The sequence below is a fragment of the Olea europaea genome, chromosome 3 (genome assembly GCF_002742605.1).
Source record: "Olea europaea var. sylvestris chromosome 3, O_europaea_v1, whole genome shotgun sequence".
Lineage (NCBI taxonomy): Eukaryota > Viridiplantae > Streptophyta > Magnoliopsida > Lamiales > Oleaceae > Olea > Olea europaea.
Genome location: NC_036239.1, coordinates 2,688,625 through 2,701,316, shown reverse-complemented (window position 1 = coordinate 2,701,316; position 12,692 = coordinate 2,688,625). Strand labels below are relative to the sequence as shown.

Genomic DNA, 12,692 nt, shown 5'->3' with positions numbered 1-12,692 from the left:
GGGGCTTGTTGCACCACATTTTGATTGTAATGAAGGTATCCAATTCATTGTTGCACTTTTGTTATTATCATTTTTTGTGCATTATTGTTTTATACATTTCATTAATTGGCAAATGTCACTAGATACCAATTTCGTCATAATATATGTTAGCGCGTAAAAAAACTTGTTTATTTTTCGTATTATTAAGCCTTTGTTTGAGTCTCATTCTTTCGGAAAAATTCATTTTTCGACAGTGTTTTGACATCATTTCAACTACACATTCTTCAATAAAATAATATTACACATAAATTCAAAAATTTTCCTTATTTTTTAACCACATATTTTCTATCAATACACTATTCAAAAATTCATTCTACCCCAAAAAAATGGGGCTCAAACAAGGGCTAAATAAGTAAAAAATAATAAGGTCCCGTTTCAGCCACATTCTTTAAAAAAATACATTTTTCAACAGTAATTTGACATCATTTTAATTATACATTTTTCAATAAAATAATATTACGCGCAAATTCAAATCTTTCCTTATTTTTTAACTACACATTTTCCATCAATACACTATTTAAAAATGCATTTTTATTCCAATAACATGGCTCAAACAAAGGCTAAATATAAAATTTTAAAAAATATTTGTCCCACATTTCAAAACATACTAAGGGCCAAAAATATATTTTGATTTTGTTTGTCCTTCTTCTAGAATAGTCTTTAAAGTCGCGTTTGGGAACTGATTTATAAAAGAGATTTTTCATCCAAATTTTTTTTAGAGGAAGCCATATTAAATCAACTTTATTTAAAATATCTTACTTTTGGATCTCAAAAATTCTTTTTGACTACTCGAAAGTCATGTCAAACGGATTGTGATCGAGAACAAAATATGTTCACAAAAGAAAGACGAGCACACATTGCCAATGATCCTAAGTTGCACACCACATTTGAAACATCAAATGGTCATCATGTTTCATCACTTACTGAATAGCTTATTATTTACATTTTTCCATTTACTAGTCTCCGCCTCCTGCGATGCACGAGTTTTGTATAGATTTTGTTATTATTAGCGTGGAATATGTCGAATATTTAAAAAAAAAGTGTTTTAAGTTGTTGAAAATGAGAAATTGAAGAGAAAGTAATTTCATTGAAAGCTATAAAATAACCATAAGGTAGACCAAAAATATATACAATATTATGCAAAATGAACTTGGCTTGTATTTTAAAGATAATACTACTGAATTTTTGTCATTCTATTTTTTACTCTATTTTTTCTTTCATTTTGTCCAATATAAATGAATTTGAGCCGGCACTTTCTAACTCTGACTGGTGAGTAGCTGATTTGAAAAGAGCTTTTTTGGCTGGAGGAGAGCAATTGTCATCTGCATCTGCATCTATGTTAAAATTGTCCAAATTCTTTTCAGAATTAATATTCTTTTGACAATCTTGTTTTTCATCTACAATTAAACATTCGACAGAGATGATGTCAAATTTGTAATTGGATGAATTAGGTTCTGCTTGAGTCGCTTTGAGATAGAAAGCTCTTTCAGTATTTTGCATTTTTCTAATTATATCTCCAAAATCTTCTTGTGAACCTTATGTATAAAAAATATGAATGTTATGAAGAAATCTATCAAATATATCAAAAAGATTGGAGAAGATTGTAAATTATTACAAAGTTTGTTTCTTCCATCAAAGTTTGTGCATTTGTGAACATAAATTTTTCTGCAGCTTCACCAATTGCACTTGCATTTATGCATCCTGTGACTTCTGATAATTGGACATATACTCTTGCTCTGAGACAAAGAGAGTAATTATTTATTTATGTTTTAAGAAACTATATGATATATATATATATATTATTAGAAAGGAGTGAAAAAATATATTTTATCGAGAAATAGCTTTGGAATTGGAACTTTTACAGAAAATAAAAACATATATTTCACCAAAATCAGCGCTTGATCGCCGATAACAATTGCTGCAAGCCATATACCAATATTTTTTTTTTATCTATTTTTTCCATTTTTGCAGTGACATTCACTCAATAAAATTTTCTTTGAAAAGTAATTTATAAAGAAACATAAATATAAATCATAATATATTGTGTACAGAGATATATAAATACCGGTAAAAGTCGACCCTGTAGATTTTGAATTAAGGTGAATTTGTTGCGCATTGGAGGAGACAATTTTGTGGGAAATTTTTGAGTGTATGACTTTTTCAAAATGAACTCATCAATTTTGTCCAAATTTGTATCTTTCCTGAAAGAAATGAAAGAATAGATGAGCCAAATAAAACCAAAATAAATGTAAACTGAAGGATATACATACATACCATTCAACCAATTCTTCTACTACAATGAAAGGACTATTCACGAAAAATGTACTATGAACTTTTGTGGAGAGTTTTAAACCTACACAATTCATTGATGCAAGATAAGATATGCAATTTTAAGCAGAGTTTAAATAAGAAAAAATAATAGAAATTTACCGAAAAAAGAGGTTACTTTTAGGTTTGTTGCAAAGATTACTGATTTTTTGTCAATATTTTCTGAGAATAATTTTCATTCTCCGTCAACAAAAGAATCCCACATTGTCAACACCATTGTTCTGAATTTTTGGTCCACAAGTATTACATCTTGTACCCAAGTTTGGTTGCCATCTTTTGATTGAATTAATCGTTTAGACATCATATCAATCAGAATAGCCAAAATGTCCGCAAAATGAAAAATAAATAAATTATTTTTGTGTTGACTGTAATTATAATTATTTGATTAAATTATATATAATAGTATTATTTATTTTGAAAATAAAGATGGAATTTCTTACTTATATCAGTGTTTGTATCCATGAATTGCTCAACTTCATCGAAAGAAGTTAGGTGATAGGTGGAAAAAACAAGTTCTATGTTATTATCATTCAACTCTTCAACACGAATTTGTCCAGAAATCGTCCATTGTAGATCTCCTGTTGAATATTGTAGTTTCCAGTGTTGTTTTTGATATAAGCTTTAGAAATTGCATACGTCTTTCCGAGAAGCAGTTGATTTTCGAAGGCAGTGATATTTGAATCATATAGACTTCCTTGGATAGTGTTACACTAATAGATAAAAAGATAAAAATTGATTAGTGTAAGATTGTGTATATATATATATATATAATTTTAATAATAATAAAAGAATAAAAACATATTTGTTTTGAAAAAGGAAAAATAATACTAAATCGTTGTATAACTTACGTTAGTATCCATTAGCATCATGTGTTGGTATCTTCCATTGCCTTGTATAACTTACGTCAATATCCATTAACATCATGTGTTAGTATCTTCCATTGCCTTGTCTTGAAGGTTTCGGTGATTGTTTCTCTACAATAATTACTTTGGCTTTCCATTTTTTATTATTGGATAGAATTTCTGGTATAAGTTGGTATTTTTCTTCCATTGTTGGTGACAATGTTTTTATAAACAGGTTGAAGGCAAAGAGGAACTTTTGGGAGAATTTTTTTTTTTTTTTGATGAGATGAGATAACCAATCCAAATAGAAGAAGATATATATATATATATCTAGAGTTATATCATTTATATTTTTTATATAGATATTTACTGTAAAATCTAATCCATAGCCATTCGTGGTATGAGGATGACTTGTAAATTGGGGGATTTCTTTTGATGATGAGATAACCAATCGAAAATAGAAGAAGATATTTATATTTTTTATATTATTATATCTACCAGTAGTAATATATTGTAAAATCTAATCTATAGCCATACCTGGTATGGAGATTACTTGTAAAGTTGTAGTACTCATGAGATGGACTCAATTAATTATTAGAAGTAAGATATTTAAAATAATATGAACTCTTTTTTTTGTACCATATAAAACTAAAATAAAGCTATCTTACAATGTGTAAAATTTCATCGTGTTAGAGTAACTCAATAGCTTGTGTAAATAGGTTTTATACGCTGCATAATTTATACTGAGTAAATTGTGTAAATAGATACTGAGTGGTATGATGAGAAAGAGTTTTGAGAAAAGATATTGATGATATATTTTGTGACAAATTTGATAAAATTAGTTTTTGGTTTATTTTAATGTGAATGAGTATGTTAAAAAAAAAAGTTAAAAGAAAATTTATCTCCTACAATTATTATCCCAACTAACTCACATAACAACAAAATAACATTCATACAATTATTATCTTCATTTATTGTTTCAACCACTAAAAGTTAAAAGTTTAAAGTCACAAGAATTCATATTCACATCTGAAGAATCTTATACCATTTATCTTATCAATCATACTAACTTTTTACAAATTCTACAATTCTACACATTTTTACAAGAGAGAAAGAGTTTTCAAAGTAGAGAGTAGAGAGAAACATTTTAGCTGGCTGAAAGATAAGATTTCTATACTCTCTATGTCCTCCTCGAAGAAAAAATTTGGAATAATCTAAACTACGCGACAAGACTCTGCATGTAAAACTCAAGAAGTTGTATCTGTATAAATAATTGGGATTACTGTATGTATACATGGAAAAATGTCTATGAATTATAGGTGACAAGGGTTCAATTGTAACTATAATTTATGAAGAAAAACCTTCACAAATAAAATTCAATTTGAAGAAGCAGAATCATATAAACATATTAGATTTGACTCTTAACGTAAAATTTTCAACAGCAGAAAAAAGGAAAATAAGATGGAGGAAAAATTATAGTCTTAGTGATTCATATAAGCCTGTATTCTACCTAATGTATAAAGTCTTGGAGTTTTAGTATTTTTTGTCATAATCATCTAATATAGAGCTAGAATTTCTTATAAATATAAATTTGTGTATTTTTTTTATTATGTAGATGTCTCTTGAATATATTGTCTCTCCAAATCAATGGTTCCCTGCCACTATTTGTCAATATCCAAATCGGCAATATCTCCTGGATTTTTTTGAGGCTTCTGTTATGTGCAGCAATTTCTATGAATTTTTTGTGGGAGTTATAAATAGGGAAGATGAGGAACAATTTAGCAGTTAGTTGATACATGAATTTGTGATGAGACTTATACACTGTGGTAAAAATAAGGAAGTGTGGGTACGCTTAGGTGATCATGTTGCTAGATTTAGTATGCTAGAATATTGTCTCATCACCGGATTACCATGCCATGAATCATTTGTGGAGATTAATCATAATAACCATCGTCTTATAAATCAATATTTCAATGGTTTGAGAAGAATTAATATGAGAATGTTACATCATATAGGGAAGATGAGGAACAATTTAGCAGTTAGTTGATACATGAATTTGTGATGAGACTTATACACTGTGGTAAAAATAAGGAAGTGTGGGTACGCTTAGGTGATCATGTTGCTAGATTTAGTATGCAAGAATATTGTCTCATCACCGGATTACCATGCCATGAATCATCTGTGGAGATTAATCATAATAACCATCGTCTTATAAATCAATATTTCAATGGTTTGAGAAGAATTAATATGAGAATGTTACATCAAGCATTCCATTCATGTGAAGACTATATAGATAAATTTAAGTTGGGGTTGATTATGTTCGTGGAGTGTATTTTGAAACCAACTGGCAGAAATATTGATTATAAGATTCTTGGTATGGTTGAGCATCTCGATGACTTTCTTGCTTATCCATGGGGTCGAAAAGCATATTTTGTTTTGTTAAATTCTTTGCAAGAATCACAAGCTCAAAGAGTGCAAAGAGCAGAATAAAATCAATCAGACTGCAAGTATGCATTAAAAGGATATCCACTTGCATTCCAGGTAAATTTTTTCTGTTCTTTTATTTTATATATATTATTTATAACTTATTTGTATAACAAAAGATTATAATTATTTGCAGTTCTGGATATATGAAGCTATTCTAGAGATTGGAAAAAAATTAGGACGCAGGAGATACAAAACAGCACAAAGTCCTCAAATGTACAAGTGGATACCCATGAGAGAATGGTAAAACAGTTTTTGGCCACGAGGGAGGTATAATATACTTTTTTAAGAATGCATGATTACATATTCATTTTAATATTTAAAAACTAAATTTAGTTATCATGATTACAGATTGAGGTAGTTGCTGTGTTATATCGTACGGAAGAAGAGTTAGAATTATCATGGTACACATAGAATTATCATCGTACACAACTCTTTCAATGCCAGCAGATAATGAACATAACATCTTAGATGGTATAGCTCATGGGGAATTAGACAACACAGTACAACAAATCCCACAACGAATCGCAGAAAACATCTTTGTGCAAGAAATGACCATTCCGAGTAGTTTCATAACTTCTCCTCAAGTTGGTTCTTCTTCTGATTTTGATGCTTTGAACTATATAACTCGAGAACAAATGGAAGAAATGCCGGGAATACATAGGCAACATGTAATATCAGATGTGTTCGGTGTATGCCATAATTTGAAGGAAGAAATATTTCACAATCAAAACCAGATGTTTGAACAACATAAAAAATGGCAAGAAGATTATATGCAATCCAGTATTCATTCTCATATGGATACTATTCTGAGACAAGTATTCCAACAGGAATTTCAACAACAACAAAAAGGCAAGAAGAAAATATTTTAAGCAAGATGCAATCTTATGTGGATAACAGTTTAAGTTCAATGAGATCCTACGTAGATTAACAGAACAAGAATACATTGAGCAATGTATCAAACATAGAAGCCATCATTGGTTCTATGCAACAAGATGTTCCTATTCAGACAATTCCAATTCTGAGTGATTCGCCAAGGGAAACATCAACATTTAAACAAGAGACGGAAAGTGTTGAAGGATCGAGAAGAGAAAATAAAGGTAAGAGAAAACAGATATTGTCTTCATCATCAAAATGCCATCCTTTAGAAACTTATCCAAAGAAGAAGTACAACATTATTAGAGATTGGATATTGCACAATCTATCAGGGTAACAAATTTAACTCTGTATTAGCTTAAATACTATTTTTTTTAGTTCAGTGGATAATGAATTATAGTATCTAATATTAATTTATATTTGTTTATATAGTACTTATTTGGAGGACAGTAGCAACTACATTGGAAGGGACATGTTGAAAAATTTGTTGGATGTAGGAAAAGATATAACTCCTACGGTAAGTAAGGTTTAGTGATTACAATAAATTTAATTTTATGTTTGATATTTAATAATAAATTAATTTTACATGTATTTATTCTATTAGAGTATTGAGTTAAAGTTGAAGTTATTAAAGCGATTTATCAAGGATGGTTCTACCTTAATTTCTAAAGACTATACTGTAATGGATTTCAAATTTCAAGATGAGTGTTCTAGAATTTTCACCTGGTTAATAGAAGAGAAAAACAAAACCACCAGGAGAGAAGTGGATTTCACTCCGTTAAATGAATATGTGAATGGTTTTCGCCTATGAATGGTCGTAAGTGGATGGCGTGCAAGCATCTACTAATTCCATGCTTATTTCCTGGCAATTGTTGGTATCTCTTTGTGGTGAATATTCCTGAATGGAAATTTCAAATATATGACTGTAGCAACGACATTCTTATACCAGATCAAGTCATGGTACATGCAAAAGCAACACATATTATAATCCAAGCATTCATTATAAATTCTGAGATTTCTATCCGAAAGGATGTAAGGAAACATAGAAGTAAAACAATGGAAGTGGAGATGATACCTTATCTACCATGTGCAGGCAATGGGTGAGCATTTAAATAACTTTTTATTTGCTATAATATTTAATTTTTTCTTTATATGGATATCGTCTAATGTAAAACGATTTCTTCTATAGGCCAAACTGTGGAATGTTCATGCTAAAATATATAGAATGCTTTCTCCTAGGGCAGCCAATAGAATTAGTTTCACCTGATAGGATGTCAATTTACAGACGGAAGATATTAGTGGATATTTGTAATAATGAATATTTTCTTCATACTTCTTCTTAGTTATTCTTCATTCCTATACTTAGTTATATGGTCATCTAATGACAGTAAATGTTATGTAATAAGTTTATGTTGTGTTTTTTTATTTATTATTATTATAATTTTTTTGTTATATTGTTGGTGTATATATAGAAAAAAATAACTGTGGTGAAATCATAATAAACCTGAACAATTGACAATGTTTTAGTTTGAATCAACATTATAATATCACAATTTTACATGGTTTCTATGCTCATAAATTAATTGTTAAATATTCATATTTATGCTCTAAGTAAGAAAGACGATGAAAAAAATTAAGCATCTTATCAAACAAAATATAATTATAATTTTAAAAAAATGAAAATAACAAACCTTGTATATTGTTGTATAAATCTTCACTTTGACAGAAACAAGATGATAGATTAATTCTGGACAATTTAGAATTCTAGACTTGTCAAATAGAATGTATTAAATTCAAATTTTCCAGATACACCACATTTTCTGTGCAACAAATATGCGATTTTTTTTCGTCTGCTGGTTTAATCAAAACTTTTATATTTTGTCTTGTCTTTGCTCTAGACAACGCAACATATAGCTGATCGTGTGAAAACACAGATTCAGGCACATATAGACCCACAAAATCTAATGTTTGACCTTGTGATTTGTTAATAGTCATAGCAAAACAAGGACGAACTGGAAATTGAATTCTTTTAAAGGGTACTGAATGTTTATCCACCATATTCACCGCATCCAATTTCAGCTAAAATAACATTTTGTTTAAATTCACGACAAATAAGTCTAGTTCCATTACATAAGCCTTCCGAAGGATTAATATTTCTTAACAACATAACATGACAATTTTTTTTTTTAGAATAAGTTCATATGGAAGTATACCATTTGGAGTTAAACTAATCAAAAAATCTTCATGAATAAATCCTTCTGTTTTATCATTCACTTCATCATAACTAAAATATGTAAATGTATCTCCTGAAATTTGTTTAACTAACATATTATTTATCATATCTACATATTCATTTTTTGGAGTTAAAACAATTCTATTCATCATAGTATTTAAATTGTTACTATAAGTGTGAAAATTTGGAAACACAATCTGATTAACTTTTTCAATGATTTATCTTCATCTTCAAAATCTATGACAATATCTAAAGGAAGTTTAATCATGCGACATGTATGTTCGTTTTCAATTCCGTTTCCAATTTTGAGTAAATATTCACAAAAGGAAGGATCCGATCAAGCTCTCATATTTTGAGTTAATAGTAGTTGTCTAATGTATTGCCATAAATATGAGAATGCTAAACTTGCTTTCATAATATCATCTTTTGTTCCTCTTTGTACCACTGGCAAGACTTGACGAAAATCTCCTCCACACATAATGACCTTTCCACCAAATGTCAATTCACATTCAGTAATATCTTTTAACATTTTATCCAAAGTTTCAAAAGTATATTTATTAACCATTAGTGCTTCATCCCACACAATTAGCTTCGTCATTTTTAAAAGCTGACCAAGTGCTGATTGTTTACTTACCGAACATCGCATATTTGGACTTATTTGAAGAGGAATTTTGAAACGCGAATGACTAGTTCTTCCACCAGGTAATAAAGAAGTAGCTACTCCAGATGATATTGTTACCAATGCAATGAGTTGTCTACATCTTACTGTAGCAAGTAATGCTTTGTACAAAAAAGTTTTGCCGGTACCTCCTGAACCATCAATAAAAAAAAGTTCATTTCTATCGTTGAAAACACAATCTAAAATACTATCATAAGCAAATTGTTGTTCCTTATTTAAACTCTCTGTAAAATGTATGTCAGACTCAACACTGACATTTGCATTTTCTTCTAAAATAATGTTTGCTAGCATGTCGGCTTCATTTACAGCAACGTCGAAATCTATAAAGCAAAAATCATTTACATTTTTACCAACAACTTCTAAGAATGAATTTATACAACGTAGTGCTCTAATTTCAACATCATACTTTATCTCACCTGTATGTAAATAATCTTCTATCATGTAAGTTTTATATTTAATCCATAAATTTCTAGGATTTGTAGGGGCACAAAAAATTAGCACATTAGCAAAAAGTCAACGGAGTGATACAGGCATTTGATAAGAAATAGCCTCGTTTAAACACATGTCAAAATAATTATTTCCACTGATTAGACCATGTAAGAATGCAGTCTCACGATAGGTAGGTGTCACGACACCATTAACTATTCTTAAATCTTCAAAAGATTTTGGTCCTTTAATATAATTCAGTAGAACTCTTAAAAAGTATCTCTCACCCTCAGATGGATTAGCAGCAACTATTCTACCAATAATATTTTGATTTTTTTTCTAGTATTCCAAATTCGTAAATATGTATTCCATACAAAGTGTGTAGGAAAATCTTTATAAAGTAAAGTCCGAACCTTTTCATCAAAAATATTCATTCGAAAAAAATTCAGTTAACATTGTTCGTTGGATAAAGTCTTTATTTACAACATCTGATAAATCATCAATTTCATTGTAAGTAACTAATTGAGAATTTTCAACATGTAATTGCAAAGAAATTACAGAAGAAGAAATGTCAAATAAATCAAAACTAAAAATTTTTCAAACAACTTCTGGCGCAGATATCGATCTAGCAGTTTGATAATTTGAAATTTCATCTATATAACATTCATTAGTTTCTTTATTCACAACAAAATTGACACGGTCATGTCCTTTGTATACATATTTATATAAATATTTTACAATTTTAACAGAAGAACATATTTCTACATTAATATGACAATCGTATCTAGCTAAAATATACGGATTGTATGGTACGACCCATCTATTGTCTAGTATGCATCTTCTGACTTTAACTGTAACACCATTGTTACGACATCTATAAAGCGGATAAGAATCATTACTCAATGAAGTATGTAAAATATATTCTTTTGTATATTTATTTTTACAAGTACCATCGTTTTCCATGCAAACATTTGTAAGATTTAATTGTCCACAAGGACCATGCATCATATGTTTAATCACAATAATATATAGATAAGAATTTTTCTTTTTATCTGGTATTTCACACGAAATAATTTTATCAACTTGTATAGAATTAGTAATCTTAAAATTTGGTTTAAATATAAGAAGAAAATGAACGTGAGGGAGACCTCTTTTTTGGAATTCAACCACATAAACACAAGCAATTACAGGCCAAAGAATTTCCCTCTTCAATAAATCTGTTTTTAGTTCCTCAAGCTTAGCTCGAAATATTCGTGCTAACAAATCTGGCCTATTTTGTATTTCATCACTATGTCTCAATTCTTATTTAATTTCAGGCCAATTTGGATTGCATGTCATTGTTAAAAATACATCGAGTTTTTCATATCTTTGAACTAGAGACATTGCATCCATATATATTTTAGTTAAATTTCTAGGACCTCCAATAAACCACGTGGGTAACACTATTGATTTACCAATCTTATAGCCTCTATTCTCACTATTTTGTACACTATCTATAATTCTTTGGTAAAGCTCTGCTCTTATAATCTTTTGATTATTTCGAAAATAATCAAATCTTGCAGTTTTAATTTTAACATGCATATATATTATATATTGTTGCAGAAGTCTACCCGTATGAAGAAGTATAGAATTATCTGAAAGCCTTACTTGAAGTTTATAGCAATAATACTCACGACAAGATACATTCATTCGCTTCTTCGATTTCGCCAAAACTGAAAAAAAATAGGAAGAAAAAATTTGAGAAGGAGAATATAATTACATACTCTCTTATTACATATAAAACAATTTGATGGATGGTAAAACTTACCACATTCTTCCATTTTCAAAAGTTGTTCAGCCGAATGAATGTTATTAATTTGTATAAAATTTTCATCGATGAGTGAAGAAGTATTCAAATTGAATTTTTTGATACCTTCGTGCCATCCCGATTCTCCGTAGACAAATATCAATGGACACTGAAGTGAATCATAGCAGCCATAATAGTAATTCACTTTATGTGTAGGGTTAGAACGTCCATAAATTAATATATCGCGATTTTGAATGCTGGCGGATGGGTCAACCCAAACATCAGCCACTTGTTCACAGGATGAAATATTATACAGTCTTTGGTCAAGACCTGGATCACACTTAAATACAATATGACATGAACCAAGATAAAAAATTTCATTCAATGATCGAAAAAAACGACAATATGGATTCATCTTCAGGACATCTATCAATTCTCTCAAAGTTGTTTCACATAACCCGTCAGAATTTTTTAGTCTATTAGTGATTTCGTTATCAATATCATAGAAGTATAACTGTAAATATGCTGGTTTCCCATCAATTGATAACAATGGATTTAAAAAATGGTATACTTGTCCTTGAACTCTAAATGTATATATACCTTTATTATTTCTACACAAATTTTTATCATACTTAACACCAAAAGAAGTGAAAGCAAAATGATTATTATAAGTAAGAGCAAGTATTTTAAAAGCAATTGCCTCACATGAAGTAAAAGTAAATAGCTCAAACAATTCAGGAGGAACACTATTTAACTGTAATCTAACTTTTCCATCACAACAACAAAAGCCCTTAGTTTCTTTATGAAACTTTTCTGCACCACAATATTTACAAATTGTAGATGATGGAAGAAAATAATGTTTGGAAGGAATATCTCTTAGATTTATTCGTTTGGAATCAACCCTTTCAGAATCAGGTAAAATATTAGGAATTTTTGATACTTCATTTTGATTTTGATTTTCATTTTCAGAATCTTTTTGAAGACAAATACTTTCATCCT

At 29.2% G+C, this 12,692-nt stretch overlaps 1 protein-coding gene across 1 annotated transcript; it reads right to left on the bottom strand.

Moving 5' to 3' along the window:
• Nucleotides 1-9,139: 9,139 nt before the first annotated feature.
• LOC111376903 (ATP-dependent DNA helicase PIF4-like) lies at nucleotides 9,140-9,922 on the bottom strand. Its single transcript, XM_022999919.1, has 2 exons — nucleotides 9,898-9,922; nucleotides 9,140-9,801 (listed from the first exon to the last, which is right to left on the bottom strand). Exons 1-2 carry the CDS (start codon nucleotides 9,920-9,922, stop codon nucleotides 9,140-9,142), a joined length of 687 nt encoding a protein of 228 aa, XP_022855687.1.
• Nucleotides 9,923-12,692: the final 2,770 nt, after the last annotated feature.